This window comes from Chelonoidis abingdonii, chromosome 3, assembly GCF_003597395.2.
Source record: "Chelonoidis abingdonii isolate Lonesome George chromosome 3, CheloAbing_2.0, whole genome shotgun sequence".
Lineage (NCBI taxonomy): Eukaryota > Metazoa > Chordata > Testudines > Testudinidae > Chelonoidis > Chelonoidis abingdonii.
In genome coordinates, this window is record NC_133771.1 from 166,119,620 (window position 1) to 166,136,667 (window position 17,048).

General features: G+C 44.1%; 1 protein-coding gene across 1 annotated transcript in view; it reads right to left on the reverse strand.

Annotated features, from left to right (window-relative positions):
* Window positions 1-17,048, reverse strand: part of CNIH3 (cornichon family AMPA receptor auxiliary protein 3) — a 74,787-nt gene that overhangs the window by 30,318 nt on the left and 27,421 nt on the right. Inside the window, exons 2-3 of the mRNA XM_032781716.2 lie at window positions 4,662-4,730; window positions 1,017-1,064 (exon numbers count right to left, since the gene is read on the reverse strand). Coding sequence (XP_032637607.1) covers window positions 1,017-1,064; window positions 4,662-4,730 — 117 coding nt within the window. The remainder of the gene's footprint in view (window positions 1-1,016; window positions 1,065-4,661; window positions 4,731-17,048) is intronic.

A 17,048-nucleotide genomic window follows, 5' to 3' on the forward strand; every position in this document is an offset into this window, starting at 1 on the left:
GTTGCATTGAATTCTATAACACAGTGCACAGGTACACTTATTAAAACTTTTTTGCAAGGTCAGGTCTTTTTTCTTCATCTGTTCAGAGACAGAATGGCTTAAAAAGACAATGTAAGCAGCTTGCATAATATACTGGCTAAGTGCATGTGATTATGTCTACAGCTAGTGTTTGGCCTGCTTCAAAGTTAAGAGGCTTGTACTCACTCCCAGCTAACCGTGTTGCTCCTTTAGCACATGCTTTGGGGCATTGTGATTTTGGTCCTGATGGTCACTGGTGCTATTCTCCCATTGATGAGCCTACATTACAGCTTACATTGAAAACTCCACCCCAAGGAAACCAAACATGTTCAGTGTTGGTCTAACTTTGTATCCAATGAAATCAATGGGACTTTAATGGGAACAGAGTAAGGCCAACACTGAGTGCTTTCAAAAATTCCATTCTTAAATTACAGTAGAATGTGTAACTCATTACTGAGTGAGTCCTGCAAAGAGCAGAGCACCCTTTACTCCCATATAAACTGAGGTCACTTGGCGCCATCATAGGGTCAGCCTCTATAATCTCAACATTCTCATTCAGCCTGTAAGAAACTCAAAAGTTTGAACTCATACAAATAAAATGGTCTATTTATCAAATAATTAGTAAATGACTGTCCAGCAAAGAATAATTATAAACTTCAGATCTTGATGGCAGCACAGGGCATGTAGCCATAACTGTCACAAGTTACACCTCCAGAAACCAATCACCACCTTCAAAAAGCAGGTTATTAAATCTGAACCTGAGAATGTTCTGAAATGTTCAGTTCTTGTCAGGAAATCCTGACTGATGGCAGCCCCTTCTCATTACCTCCACTTTGTTTTTCAAAGGTAACACTGATTTCAGTTTCTGCACTGGAATCTCAGATTTCATGAGTGATGATGGAAGATCAGTGGGACGGGCAAATGGACGTACCCAGAACAGCCATCTGATGGTCTTAATTCTCATCAATGTCATAGATCCTGTGTTAGTTTATGCTCACCTTTCGCAGAAGAAAGCAGATGCGCTCAATGTTTCTTAGTCTCTCTCGCTGTCAAAGAAAGGTGGGAAAAAAGTGGTGGGAGGTTATATTGTGTAATTAATTGAAGAAAATATATCACAAACATAATGGGCCAAAATCATCCATGGCTTATATCCAGATATTAACAGAGTTGCACCAGGGATGAATTTGGCCTAGTAATATTTATCTCTCATATATTACTTTAAAATTGATTCACTCAGTTGTCTAAACACCCTTGTGAGGAAGGTAATTATTATTCCCAATAACATCTGAGAAGACAAACCAGAGACAAAACTGAGCCCTAAAGTTAGCAGGGCAACAATTTTGAAGTCAGTAATTGTCCCTTCTTACACTAAGGCTGAATTGGTCCAGAGAGATTCAGGCACAAACTTTCAGATTCCCACTAACTTCAGTAGTGGTATCACACAGAGAACATTTGGTACCTCTATAATTGTCAAGACACTCTATCGATGTGCAACTTTTATACTTGATCAGGCTACTACAGTGTATTTGTAATATGCTAGAAATATCCTTTTAAAACAGAAGATATATTTATATGAACAGAAAGATACTGCACTTGAGGATTCCAGTGTTTAGACAATGCAGATTCAGCTGATGCAAGGAAAGTCAAAACAAATAACTTTAACAGGCTTTCTGTTAAATGGATCATAGATGAGAAATTCACTAGCAAAACAATGTTCCGCTCTGCATAGACACATCACTCAAGCCACCAGACAAGATTTTGCTCTTGGTTACATCAGGGTACATCCAAAGTAACGCCATGACACTCAATGGAATGACTCTGCATTTACTGCGGTTAGCGCAGAACAGACTCTGCTGCACTGTGCCTAAGAGGAGTGAGCAATTCAAAAGTAAGTGAAGTTTTACACCTCTTCTTAGAAGAAATTAGAGAAGTGGCTTGGTGTGTACCGTACAGTCTCCTGAGGGAGGTTACGCTTTTTCTCTAGAATTGCAAAAGCTACTATCTACAGTCACCTTTCTGAAACAAATACTGAGATGAACCAGTATGTGAAGCCATTTCTCTCTACGCCTTCTGTGTTTTTCAAACTGTTTTAAGCTGATTCCATTTTGTGAGGATTATATTTCTCCTAAAAAAAGGTTTCAGTTTGGGAAGACAGTGGACAGTAATATTTTGCCTTTACATGGCACCGTTTACGTCAAGAAGCTCATCAGACTATGATGCTATCCTGCAATGAGGTCCACGTGGTTGGACTCTTACACCTGCGCAAAGCACCATTGGCTTCAATGGAAAGTCCATGTGGATGTAAGATTCTGCCAACATAGCTCCCCATTGCAGGTCTGGGGCTAAATATGCCTGGTCTTCTGGAGGAGGAAATGCTTTAGACTCTACAGTGGGAGTCAGGTGACCCAAGTTTGAGTCTCAACTCTGCCATAGTCTTTCTGACTGATCTCTTTGTGACTCAACTTCCTCTATGTAAAATGGGGATAATAATACTCCCTTACCGAGCAGGGGTGCTGTGAGAATAAATTGCTTAGTACTAGACATTAAAATAGTATGATCTGGAGTCCACACAATTAGCTAGATGGGAACGTGGGCACCAACTGATACACAATAGGCGAAGAAGGAAAAACATTTGGTGAATGACACCAGAGCAAATGTCTCCTCTCTTAAAAATCTCTCCTAGTGTGCTAGAATAACACCCATTAACATCCACACTGAACAGGAAAAAGTAACAGAAAGTTTTCTAGGTGAGAGTCAAAATGGTACTACTGATACAGAACAACTTGCAGGATTTTATTGGACACTGTAATGTTTATTCAGAGTAAATTAAAACTCCTGAACATTCTGGGATTAATTAATTAATTAATTAATTAAATCACTAACGTGATTTGAACAGGGACACACAGACATCGACTTTCTTATCCTGGAAGCCAATTACATTAGCATTCTAAAACAAAAGCAATTTCTCTCTCTAGGGCACTATACAAGTTTAGGAACAAAATATATTACTGGGGCGTGATGCAGAGGTAGACACAGAAAGTGTGCCTGTATCACAAGATGAGGACAAAAATGCATAAGGAGAATTAAGAAACATTGATAAATAGGCCTAAATATTACTTTCATAGAAAAAGCTGTAATATATTTCAGTTGAGATTGTTCCCTACAGTTTTCATTTTCAGTTACTATTTTAGGGGTGGATTTATTTTAGTAGATTAGCAGATATAATTACTTACATAAACATACATATTAACTTTAGATTGGCTTGATGATTCTGTAGTACAAAGCTTCTTGGGAGACTCAGGTTTAATGTCATATTCAATGGTGGTATAAAAGGTGGCATAAATTACATTTTGGGAATAAACTAGACATGAAATGGATTTAAGTGGCCAAGTATTGTAACTTGAGTCTGTTTAGCATTTGGTGGCACTGCAAGATATGTATAACTTACACCAATTTGATATTATGTGGGACAAAAATCAGCCTGTAGAGAAAACAAATGCAACTCCCAATGAGGTCAATGGGCCAAGTTCTGCCTTCTGTTCTGCTGGTATTAATATAAGATAATTTCACTGAAGCCAATGGAATCACTCTGATTAACACTGGCTCACCTGAGAGCAGAATTTGCACCTGTTTAAACCAGGAATGTTGGGAAGAGGTCAAGAATATGTTAAAATAAGGGAAAAGGGAAAGTTGTCTCTTACCCATTGCCTGGACCTCCTGGTACATGCCCTTACTTTTTAAGTTATACTTGTTTTGCAGTCACACAGCTGATGACAAATCTTTGCCACTTACCCAATATGTAATCTATACAACTGTTTCTGTTCCCATAGAATTTGTCCCACAGACTTTCAAAGGAGATGCACCCCTTTCTTCCAGTCTACATTTAGTTAAATTTAGCCCAGGCTCCTACATAATTGACAGATTGCTGGAGCATAGCAAAGTTTACAGCTTTGGTGTCAAATTATCCTTTACTGCAAGCAGGTGGAACCTCATTGACTTCAGTGGGTTATTCCCCTTTACTGTAGGGGAGACCTCCAGGCAGAAAGGTGATGATTGCATCCCTCATCAAAGTCCTTGAGTAGTCAGTACAGACAATGGGTCACTCTTGAAGAAGATGAGGTAACATCTTTTATTGGACCAACTTCCATTCATGAGAGAGTCAACAAACTTTCAAGCTCTCACCAACAGCAATTGGTCCAATAAAAGGTATTACCTCACTTACCATGTATATCTAATATCCTGGGACCGACACAGCTACAACACCACTGCGAATGTTGAAGAAAATGGTCAGCCCACTGCTTGGGTGCAGAGGAGGAAAAGGATGTTCAAAGGGGGAAAGTGTGCCTCAGAATGAAGAGATGCACAAAACCCCTACAGTCACATTTCAACTTCTCCTCTTTCTGAATCTCTAAGTGCTCCCATGCCATCTCCAGCAAGAAAAGGAACTACCTGAGTAAAGATCCACCCTGAGACCATCAGATTAAGATGAGTTGCTAAATCAAGAGTAAACAGCAGCTGCTCTTACAGACTATAACTACATTCATAAGGGACTCTTAAATCAATTTGTATATTTTCCATTGACAGCTCAGCACATCCTCTTCCATTCAGTATCTAATGTTTGGCAAATCTCAGGCTGTACTCACTGCATGAACTGGATTGCAGTGGTCTATTGGGCTCTTGAAGTCTGTCCTTAGCTCATCAAAGGCGATTATCTGCAAAATAATTTTTTCAAACATTGTAATAACAGTAATGGCAGTGAATCCAGGTCTTTTTCTTTATAGTAGTTACTAAGGTCTATTCTTACTAACTTTGGTTCAAATTCATCCCAAATATAGCTAATCATTGTTTTACTTTATTTTACAGAACCATACATACAAATTCACAAAGCTACCTTCAGCCACAAGATCACTGTACAAAGGAATAGGTCATGCTATAAATAGGACATACGTATTGACCCACTGCCAGGTTGAATCACTCCTCCAATAAAAGTGCTACTACAGTATTTTTCAGAGATCAAAACTCTAAAAATGAATTCATTTGTCTACACATAAATGCAATAAGCCATAGTCCTAACATTGAGAGCTTTGGAAAAGAGTGTTGTATTGAAATAAGGAAAAGTCAGAAGGCAACTTCATTTAATTGGAAGTGGAGGATTATTTCGCTATTTGAACATTAAAGAGGCTAAGCACAAAATCAGACAAATTAGAAATGAAGAAGACCTGTTATGCCAGTTAGATCACACACCCCCACATCTCACCCCAGTAAAAAAAAGTTTGATCCATAGAGCAAGGATTCTCAAATTTTCATACAGTGTAGATGAGAACAGGTCAACATTTCTTCAGTCTTCTTCTTTGTTTTGTTTCCTTCCAGCTTTTTCAAGTAATAGGAAAATTTTAATGAAAAAATTGTTTTTGTTCACAATTTTCCAATGTTTTTAATATATATTTTTTCATTTTGGTTAAAAAACTTTTAGTTTTCAAAAATAGATTTTTTTTATTTTACAGTTTTTTCCCTTCCCGCCTTTTTTTCCTCTCCCTTACCTTTTCTTTCCCACTGAAAAAGTAGAAGGAAGGAAGAAACGAAAGAACCAAACATGAAAACACCCCCTGAAAGCCAAAAATTGAAAACGGTCATGGGGGGTGGAGGGCAAAAACTGAAACAAAACATTTTGCTTCACTGGAAAACAAACAAACAAACAAACCCAGAAAATTCCATGAAAATTTTTGAAAGAAACAAACACTTTTTTTCCTAAATTTTCCAGGGAAAATATGCTTTAAAAAACAGCTCTAGGATAGCCCACACCTTGCTGAGAGATTGGCTCACTTCTCACCCGGTCACAAAGGGTCAGAACCAAGCGGGGAATTTGCATTGTCTCCCCGCTACCACCAAAGAGCCTCAAAGTTTGGAAGCTCAGAGTCTTGGTGTGGATGGCCTTTTGCCTGCAGTGGCTCTTCCAAGAAGAATGAAGATCTGAGAGGTGGTCCGAGGATTATATAGGCTGAACTGCCTGCTTGTTCTGCAAGAGGTCTAGGGAGGTGGAGAACAAATTCTGTCCCTTTGACAGAACTTCCTAAGGAAAACTCCTTGCTGATGAAAACCCCTCAGGTTTTTCCCTCTGGGAAGGGTGATCTGGCTTTTGCTGTTTACACTCCTCTGTCATTCTGACATCCCTCTCCACTGTCTCCTTAGTCACTGCTTGGTCAAGCTGGATAGATTTAGCTCTTTTAATCTTGCCTCATAAGTCAGTCACCTCAGTCCATTCATTATTTTTGTTGTTCTCCTATAAACTCAATCTACTTGGTCTGTATCCTTCTGGTGTTTAAGTACCCTGAACAGACTGGGTCTGAATCTGTTCTACTTACAGTAGTGGGAATCTCCAGTAACTCCATTTAAGTGACTACAGACACATTGGTGTAAAATTGGTTTAAATGAGACAAGAATTGGGCCTACAATTCCCAGTATGGTCTCCTGAGAGTTGACAACAGGTAGACACAATCAACAGATGCTGAATGCAGAAAGGTAATGGGTACATCTACACTGACTAAAACCCCAAACCTGTGGCAATGAATTTCAGAACCCGGGACTCGCAGTACAGGGCTAAAAACAGAAATGTGGAGATGGTTGCTTGGACTGGAGCATGGTCTCTGAAACCTGGTGAGGGGAGAGGGTGTCAGAGCCCAAGCTCCAGTCTGAGGAGGAACATCCGCACTGCTATTTTTAGCCCATAGTGAGAGTCCCAAAAACCTGAGTTAGTTGACCAGGCTCTGAGACTCACTGCTATTTTTTTGCAGCATAGACGTATCCAATGAGACAGCTGTTCTGAAACTGAAACAAACAGTGGTCACAACATGGAAACTGCCTAGCTTTATGAACAAGTAAGCCTCAAAACAATCCTGTTAAGTAGTTATGATTGTCTCCATTTTACAGATATAGACACAGGTGCAGAAAGGTTGAGACTTGCCAGACCAGAGCCCATATAGCACTCTAGTGGCAGAAATGAGAATAAAATCAAGGATTCCAAGTCTCCTGCTCTAACAACACTGTTTCTACCAAGTTATAGAGCATTTAAAATTAAACAATTGTGGCATTTTCAATAGTAAACTACAGGTTGCAATGTATTCAGCTGATAACTCTTCATGTCACAGCATTATTATTAAATGTTTGTTATAGTCTTATTGATGTGAAGGTGCTGCACAAAGAAATGTAGGACAGTCCTTGCCCAGAGCAACATACAGTTTAAGTGATATATGACAGGTAAGGATGCCAGAATAGACTACATCATTTTTTGTGTCAGTTCATTCTCATGTCACCCATGTAGTTGTTACTGGGGCATTCAGTGCACTGAATGAGGTATACCGCCTGTTGTGATAGGCATGTGGCACCAGATCCTGCCATAATAGATGCAAAACCTCAGACATATCTCCATTGCTATGATGATCAATACCCCCCACAACACACCTTTCAAGGGGTCCTATACACACACCTATCACAACATATGGTGTGCCTCATGCAATGCATCAAATGCCCCAAACAAACAACAATGTGGGTGAAATGAGGCAATCATTATGCCTGCAAATGAACTCATACAGAAAAATGATAAAAGACAAAAATACCATATCAGCCATGGGCAAACACTTTTCACAAAATGATCACTCTATATTTGACCCCTCAGTTCTTGTCCTCAAAGAAACCTGCACAACACCTTCAAAACACAAGCCTAGGAATTTAAACTCATAACTTTATTAGACACTAAAAATCACTGACTTAATAAAGAAACTGGATTTATGGATCATTACAACAATCTATAACCCATTAAGCCTCCTTTGTTCTGTGACTGCAGAAGTGTTACCTGCCCATTTCACCTAAAATGGTCTCTTATGATGTTAACTCCTTATGCTAAACAATTTGTTCCACCTTTTGTTTAGCTGTGACATTCTGAGTACCTTCCCCAGACCTAAAGAAGAGCCCTGTGTAAGCTCAAAAGCTTGTGTCTCTCACCAACACAAGTTGGTCCAATAAAAGATATTACCTCACCCACCTTGTCTCTCTAAAAGCATAATACACAGAGCCATTGATACCCACAGAATTATCTCCCTCACCTCCTCTAAGGTCATAAGCAAGTGGTCTAGTTATTGGTGGACTGGTGTCCACAACACAAAAAACAAAAAAACAAAAAAAAATCCACCAACACCATCATAGTTGGCAATATTTAATATTCTTGCACTATGATGAAAATGAATGGGCTATGGAGACTGAACTGTCCTCTGACTCCTAGAAGAGATCTTCCAGGTTTGAGTTGAGGAATATTTGTTGGCATACAATGGCAGGAAGCTTGTACTGCCACTGCCTATGCTGTACTTGCTCTGTGGATGGAAGAAAAAGGTAAGTATTGGAGCTACTTATGGGGTGGTTATAAAGTTTCTGGTTCTCCACAGTTATTAGAGCAGACTAGAATGTGTTGCAGCAAGGAGCTTGATAAAGGTAGGAACTTCCCGGTTAGGAGGTTCTCCAGTTGCTGCTTAAAGCATGTCTCTGTGTTTATGACCTCACACTACACCATTCATCTAATAAAACAGAATAAAAGTTCCCTTGATTTATAAATATACTGGCCATGCTCTGTGGTGACTTTCTCCCCATGCAAGGCCATTAACTCCAAGTGTAAATCAGCACAGAATTTGCCCCAAGGTAGACATTCTTATGCTGCATAGTCAACAGACTCTGTGCTGGCATCACCTATTTCAGATCAGCAACAATTAGGAAGATATTTATAGATGTGCCTCAATTCCCTCTCCCCTCCCCATGCATGTTTCTCCAGACAATGACAGGTTTGAATACAGAAGCATTTGCATGAGATTGAGGCTGATTTTCATTCTCCATTTATCTATTCATACAGAGATCTAACTGAAAATTTCACCTGGCAGTGGCAGGAAGGAATCCAGATCTCTGTGTTTTAGGGAGGCCATTCTAATTTTTGACCACTGAGCCCTTACAGGCGTGTTTGACTTGAGCGCAGGTGTTTGTTTTTTTGTTATTAAACTGACCATGACTGATTTATGGGTAGGAAATCTGCTGAGAATATTCTTTAAGGTGAATTCATGGCTGGTAAAAGGTGCTGCATTGATAACTCTTGGGCTTGAAAATTATAATTTATTCACATCTTAGAAAAATCTAAAAATAAAATACTGAGATGAAAATGTACCACAGCCCTGACCTGGAGGAACTACATTCATCATCCATTCATAGCCCATTCACGGCGTCTTGCCTGTTCAGACTGCCAGCAAAGGCACCAAGCTAGTGCTGAATAATGTGGTGAACATCTGTCCATGCTGAACTAATCTGAGAACAGCAAACACAGAACAGGCAGTGGTCTCAGCACACCAGCAGGCTAACTGATGTCCAGTTTTTTGTAGGCACCATTGTAAAAAACAGAGTTTTAAGGAGCAATTTGAAGGAGGACCTTGAGATAGCTTTGTGGATGTTTATGGGGAGTACCTCCCAAGAATGAGGGGCAGGATGGGAGAAAACAAAGGTACTCATTTGAAAACTTTACAAGTGGGTGATGGAGACTGGTATCATTGGCCAATCAGAGGCAGGAGTTGACATCTCAATAGTGAAAGTGTTGAAGTGAAGGGCTGGGAAAATAATATTTGCAGCAGCATTGTGCATGGGTATGAGTGTGAGACCTTGTATCAAGGCAGGTGTCTCCTGGTTGCCCCCTCATGGCCAGAAGAGGCTCTGCAGCAGTTTGCCTCTAGTTTCCATCTTTAGGCCCTAAAGATCTCCACAGTCTCTCTCGTGGTTAACACCCTTCCCACCCCAACTCCCCACTCCCCCATCTGGGGCTGGTTAAATAATAGAACAGTCCTTAAGGTCCTCAAAATAAAGTCCATCATCACATCCCAGAAGCTCATACTCAGCTCTGGCTCTTAGTTCTACCACACAGGGAGGTCTTCTTCTATCCCAGTAAGCTCTTCACAAAGTTGCCACTCCTAGCCCTCCCTAGCAGGAGCTCCACCTTCCACCTCTGATTTGCTTCTCTTGTCAGCAGCTTCCCTGTACTGAAGGAGAAGGCAGCACATATACTGCTCTCTTTCAGATTGGTCAAGAGATAAGGAAGCCCATTCCCCTCACCCAACCCCACCCTGCTACATTACAGGCCTTTAAAGGGACAGTGTCCTGTTTTTTTTTCCTCCACCCCTCCAACTACTAATGCCTTGAAATGCTTCCTCTCCTCTGACCTTGGCCATTTATTGAGGCTTTAAAATGGCATAACACTGATACTGGCCTGAAATGGGAACAGCAAAAAAGTTAGAGATAAACTCTGTCCTCCTTTGCATGCTATCAACTTCTATTAAGTTTCTAATGGGAGCTTCAGGTGTACATCTGAGGGTAATTTGGCCCACTGACATTTGATAACTAATTGCAGCTGAAGGCAAGAGATGGGGTGTAGCTGAAATGTAACCTGAAAAACTGTTTCTTCTTCAACTGTCAGATAACATTGGTAATATCTTAAGCAATGTTGCTAAATGTTTGGTATCTAGTGACCCTGAAGTCAAGGGTTAGCTGGTAAGTATAGGAAGAACTAGTTTTCAGCTCTTGTTTCAAAACTATATTTTTATTTTATTTAACTTTTCCTGGAAATTTATCAGTGTTTACTACAACAAGTGAAAATTGGTGGAAAAAAAATTAATTTTTCTGTGTGAATATCAGGGTTTATTTTGGTGGACAGAAGGATGGGGGGAAATAGTCAGTAGATCGATGCTTTGATTAATGGAATTCAATGTGGTTTGCTGCAGAACTAAACAGAACTCAAAACAATGCCACCTCTGAGTTACGAAAACAATGTATCTCTAGTCCCCAAATAAAACTTTTCATTTGAATAAACAGTTGCTGTTGAGGACTTAGAACTATTAGCCTATCAATATTTACTAATATTATTCATATTTAATAATAGGGCCACACCATTTGAAGTGCATCTTTTGCTCGTTTTTTTTTTTAAAAAACACTTTTGAATATTTCCTCGTGTTCTGAAATGTATTCTAGCACAGATTTTTGTTTTCTTCCCATTTTAGTGTCAGATCTTTCAACCATTATCTGCTAACAGCTTGAAACGTTTAGTTAGTGGGCATGAGATTCATCAGTACATTCAGAGGCACACACACTTCAGAGCTTGTGTGCATGCCTGTCTATTGTGTGTATCTTCTAGACTAAACCATAGCCTTACTTCAACAGGCAGCTTTGCATATACGCACAGACCAATGTATTTTCATAATACATATATCTCCTGCGATGGATTGCATTTTCCTAATAAACCAAGTGATTTTAAAATATTTGAAAGATACAAAAGTAGGGTGAAAATAAAAAAAAATATTTTGTAAAACCCAGGATTTTCTCTGCTTAAACTGAAAACAAAGAGGTTTAACTATATTGTAACAAATCCAAGGCCTTCTAGAACACCATTGTTGTCACTATGCTACACACTTCAGCCACTCAGTTTCTAGGTGATAGAACTCAGATACTTCTACCCCAAAACACAGCCCCCCACCCATATCACCTCACAAAACAGCAGATGTGCCACCAGCTGCTTAGAAATTGCTTAGAAATTTAAAAGTGAAGTTTAGAGAAAACAAGATCATAACAATTACATAACCACAAAATTCATATCCTGAACTGCAGCCAGGCTCACATGAGCTAAGAAAGGTGGGAAAGCATCAGCTGACTCTCTGCTCCAGATACCCAGAGCTGGACAGATCTGCAGAGGAGACTATCTCCTCAGAATCAATTCTCAAATCATCCGGTTTCTCCAGGGCATGGGCCAAAGTCAACTGCTGCTGTTTAGGAGACATTTTAAAAAAAGAAAAGAAAGAAAAAGGCTAAAACCAGAGAGTAATATTGGAGAGGGTCGCAAAATATGCAGACTGAGGCCCAAACAACAAAGTTTGGTTCCAAGTCTAGATCTGAACTTTTGCCCATCTCTGAAAAATCAGACCAGTAAAACTCTGCAGTTGTCACTCTCTAAAGATGAAATTGTTCCATTATCTTATCTGTACACTAGGAGGGCATTCATGATTGTAGTCACTCCCATATCTATCACTTATTATTGGGATCTAGCTTTGGATCTGGAGCTGATAAGGTTTAAGGATTGTTTTGCTACAGAGCAATTCCATTTTCAGCCTCACAAATCTAATTCTGTTACCCACTGGAATAGCAGAAAACCGTTTACAAAGGTTACAAACCCAAGTACAGAAACTTAGAATCAAGCTTTCCATTGTACTGGAAGGCTGGTATTAGAGGATGTTGATTTTACCTACCTATGCTACTGCACTTTCTAAATTAAAGTACTTTATGGATATTAGTTAATCCTCACAGCAGCTCTGTGAGATAACCACTTTACAGGTGGGGAAATTCAGTGACTTGCCCACAGTACACAAGAAATCTATGCCAGAGCCAGGATTAGAACACAGGCACACCTGACTTCTAGTCTGGTGCTCAGGCCCCTGGGTTATGGTGCATTCCAGGATAACAGAACAACATTCTGGGGCTTTTTTATGCAGATTTCTATCTTCCTGGGCATTAGGGTAGCACACACTGCAGTAAACTGGTGGGTTTAAATCTGCACAATGTGTGCCAAATTCTACATGCAGTTACACCTCAGTAGGGATCCCAAAGTGCTTTACAGTATGGTTCAGTGATGTTCATGATCTTTGGGGTAGAACACTGCAGCTGTTTAGCAGTAAACAGAAACACTTTGTGAACAAGTTTACAGTGGGAAATGAAGAACAGCCTATCCAACTGAAACTGCAGGGAGTGAAGGATTTAGGTTGGCAGAATGTAAAATTACCAGAGTTTCAATTTGATCAAAACACAGAATCAACACACATACATCACAGGAGATTTTTTTTTTAATGACTTCAGGTAGTCTGGCCTTTAGTTTTATGACTCTTACAAAAAGATAACAGCATCCAGCAGCAGTGCCCCCTAACACCAAGTCGCCACCTTTGGCAACACTCCCTTAACTAGCACTAGTAGCAGCTTCTTCATTCTCTCTGTAGCCCAGACACAAGATATTGACATTCATACACATGCAAAGCCAGTGCATTAAAATCTGTGCACTAGAGTCAGGATTAATAATAGCACCACGCAGTCCTTGCACTAAATCTCCACTTCAAACTTTATTTTATAAATGAATTAATTCTTGGGTTTCTGGGCAGGTTCCATGGGATTTCTCTTCTGAAACATATTGTTACACTGCCTAACTAGCTCATGACTAAGGCTAAGATTTAGTCCCAGGTATTTTTAGTAAAAGTCATGGACAGGTTACGGACAATAAACAGAAATTCACTGCCCTGACCTGTCCATGACTGTTACTATAAATACCCCTGACTAAATCTTATCTGCTCCTAGGGTCTTGCTGTTCTGGGAAGCCTGGGACACTGCTGCTGTGGGAGGTCCTGGAGCCCAACAGCTGGCTCATACTCTGGTAGTGGGGGCTGGCTACCTCCGGCCACCCCTAGAGCTGCTGCTCAGGCCGCCCCCAGGACCGCTGCTACTCCAGCAGTCCCCAAAGCCGCCTTCCTCCCTCCCACTGCTCGGGTAGCCCTAGGGTCAGCCATACTGGCCACTGAAGCTGCAGAAGTCATGGAGGCCACGGAATCTGTGACTTCCACAACCTCCGTGACAGCCTCTCAGCCTTACTCATGACCATGGGTACCAATCTCAGGACAGACTGCCAAGAAACGGAATATGAACCCCAAAGTGGTTGGGTGTTTTATACTTAGAATTCACCAACCAAGTAACAAGTGTAAATTCCTGAGGCACTATAACAACCCTAATAGGAAGACACAGATGGTCCTCTTGGGTACTTCAATGCATCTTGCCACTCAGGTAAGCTTGCCTCTGTGATAGATGGTCCCTTACACCAAAAATCACAAGAATATTCAGGTTACTCCCAGTCCCAAAGAATCAGTGACTTACCCCACATCAACTGTACTCAGATCACAAGCCAAAGACAACTAGAGCCCTGCAAATCCACAGATATAACAAGTTTACTTACCTCTGTAACTGTTGTTCTTTGAGATGTGTTACTCATATCCATTCCATTTAGGTGTGTGCGCGCTGCGTGCACAGCCGTCGGAGAAACTTTTCTACCCTAGCAACACTCGGCGGGTCGGCTGGGCGCCCCCTGGAGTGGCGCCACCACAAAGAGAGAATCGCAGCATTCGTGAAAAGACCTCGGACAGCAGGAGACAGCCAAAGGAGGGAAAGCTAAACTGAAAGTGGTGCGTCTGACCCTGAACCGAAGGTACTCTGTGTGGGGGAAAATGCCTTAGTGGAAGATACCAGTCCTTCCTACTGTCGAGCGGCGCGTGCACCAGTCCCAGGCATCCAAGGACGGGGGATAATGTGACCCAGGGAACTCATGCGGGCGGAACTCAACTTGCGTAGCCACTGTTGAGTCCCCCGCAGATCTAGAATTGGTCGGAGGCCTTCCCTGTGGGGATGAGAAAAATAGCGGGAGTAAATAACCCTTCCCCTTTCGGCAGCAGGAACTTCCTCTACGGCTCCTGCAGTGAGAGAGATGTACCTCGTGCCAGAGGATATGCTCGTGAGAGGGGTCCCTGAAGAGAGACTGGGAAGGGGGCAGAAAGGCGGGATGAAGCAAGAACTGGAGGTGGTATCCGGCTTACCCGTGCGCAGCACCCACTGATCGGAAGTAATCTGCGACCACGCCGGAAGGAAGTAGGAAAGGCGGTTGGAAAAGGGGGGAAAAGGATCCTGAAGAGAGTCTGGTACGCCGTCCCCGGGTGTACCTTCAAGCTGCTCTTGGCCCCTGATGTGGTTTTAGTGGGGCCTTGAGACTGGGCCGTGTGGGGGCCAGACTGGCGTCTTCGCCCCCCCCGACCTCGCCTCCTGGTGAAATCCTGCCTGTTTCGAGGCGGGAAGTACGGGCGGCGGGCTTGGGGCCTAAATGGTCTCCGTTGAGCCACGGGGGTGTGCATCCCGAGCGACTTTAAGGTGACCTTGCCGTCTTTCAGGCTTTGAAGGTGAGGGTCTGTCTTATCGGAAAACAAACCCCGGCCCTCAAAGGGTAAGTCCTGCAATGTGGTCTGCCGTACTGGTGGTAAGGTGGAGGCCTGGAGCCAGGAAATCCGTCTCAGCGTAATTCCGGAGGCTACAGTCCTAGCAGCCGAGTCGGTCGCGTCCAGGGCAGCTTGGAGGGAGGTCCTGCTGATCTTCTTGCCCTCCTCCACAAAGGCTGCGAACTCCTGGCATGAGTCCGGGGGCAGCAACTCTGTAAAGCGGCTAACCTCCGACCAGGTGTTAAAACCGTAACGGCCTAAGAGGGCCTGCTGATTGGCGACTCGGAGCTGTAAGGCGCCTGCTGAATAGACTTTACGGCCTAGAAGGTCCATGCGCCTAGCCTCTTTAGATTTTGGTGCCGGCACCTGTTGGCCATGGCGCTCCCTCTCGTTAACTGATTGGACAACTAACGAGGAGGGGGGTGGGTGGACGTACAGGTGTTCATAACCCTTGGAGGGCACCATATATCTGCGCTCCACGCCTTTTGCCGTCAGTGGGATGGATGCTGGAGACTGCCACAAGGTATCAGTAGTCGCCTGTATAGTTTTAATGAATGGGAGGGCTATGCGGCGCTGGGCATCGAGCAGCCAGATAGTGACAACCGGGTCGTCAACCTCACGCCACTTCCTCCACCGGGAGGTCTATGTAAGGGCAACCCGAAGGAGGTCCTGGTGGGCTGCGCAATGATTCGGCGGGGGCCCTGAGGAAGAGGAGCCCGCCACGGCCCTCATCGGGGAAGAGGAGGAGGATACGCCCGGGAACAGGGGTCCTGGGCAGGCTCGTCCCTGTGGATCCTGCTGTAAAGACTCCGGGGGTGCAAGAGGATGATGGATGTCCCTCTGTCTTCCGAGGAGGACGGGATATGGGTAGCCTCTGTGCCGACGTTGTGGAGCAGGTGCAGGGGCCGGAACCAGGGAGCACCCTGGGCCTGATGGTAGCCAGGTGTCCACATGCCCATTTGCTGCGCGCGGGATCGTGGGAGCACTGTCCTGGAAGAGTCCCACGGGAAGTCACGTCTCGGTCCCGGCTATAGCTGCTACCTGCCCTGGAGGAACAGACTCTTGACCGGACGGCCACGGAGGGCCGCAAGAGTGGGCACCGACGTGCCAATGACGATGGCAACCGGAGTCTGAACCGGTGGCGGTACCGTGACCGGACCGGGACCTGCGCCTGGGCTTGGTGCCGGAGGTCGACCGGGACCTCGAGCTCGACGGCGAGATCTGCTCCGGGAATATCGGCCTGCGGGTGGTGCCGGGAGCTCGACTGGTGCCACGAATAGCGGACGGGGAGCGAGTTGCGGACCGGCGCCGCGGTGAGCGTGCCGAGCGCGGGGAGCGTGCTGAGGAAGCGTTGCGGAGTGCGGGAGCGGTGCCGCGGAGAACGGTGCCGCGATTGGGAGCGGTGCCACGGAGGCGTGCCTGGGCGGAGCGTGCGCAATTGGGAACGGTGCCGCGGGAACGGTGCCGGATTGGAGCGGTGCCGTGGTGAACGGTGCCGAGTGGACGCGCCGCGGAGAACGGTGCCCGCGATTGGAGCGTGCCGCGGTGACGTCGCGATTGGAGCGGTGCCGTGAAGAGGAGCGGTGAGGACGTGAGATCGGAGCGTTGACCTGAGCAGTGACCAGAGGGCGCCAGAGAAAAGGCGGCTTGCCTTGAGAGAGGTCAAACGAACTGGCGGTACGGAGGTACATGAGGTGCCGGCTCCTGATGAGCAATCAGGTCTCGTGGCGCCGAAAATGTTCGCAGTGTGGAAGGCAACGCCAGCTCGACCGCGGCCGTGCCAGGGAGCTTTTCGGCACCGAGACTCGACGGCCCCGCGGGCTGGAGTCAACGGGCCGATCTGATGGCGCCGCAACCGGGCCGGGGCCGGGGCGGGTCCTGCCTCAGGAGCAGTCAGCCTTCGGGCGGGCTGCAGAGGGTCCGCCGAGGCTTAGCCGACGTCGACCTCGG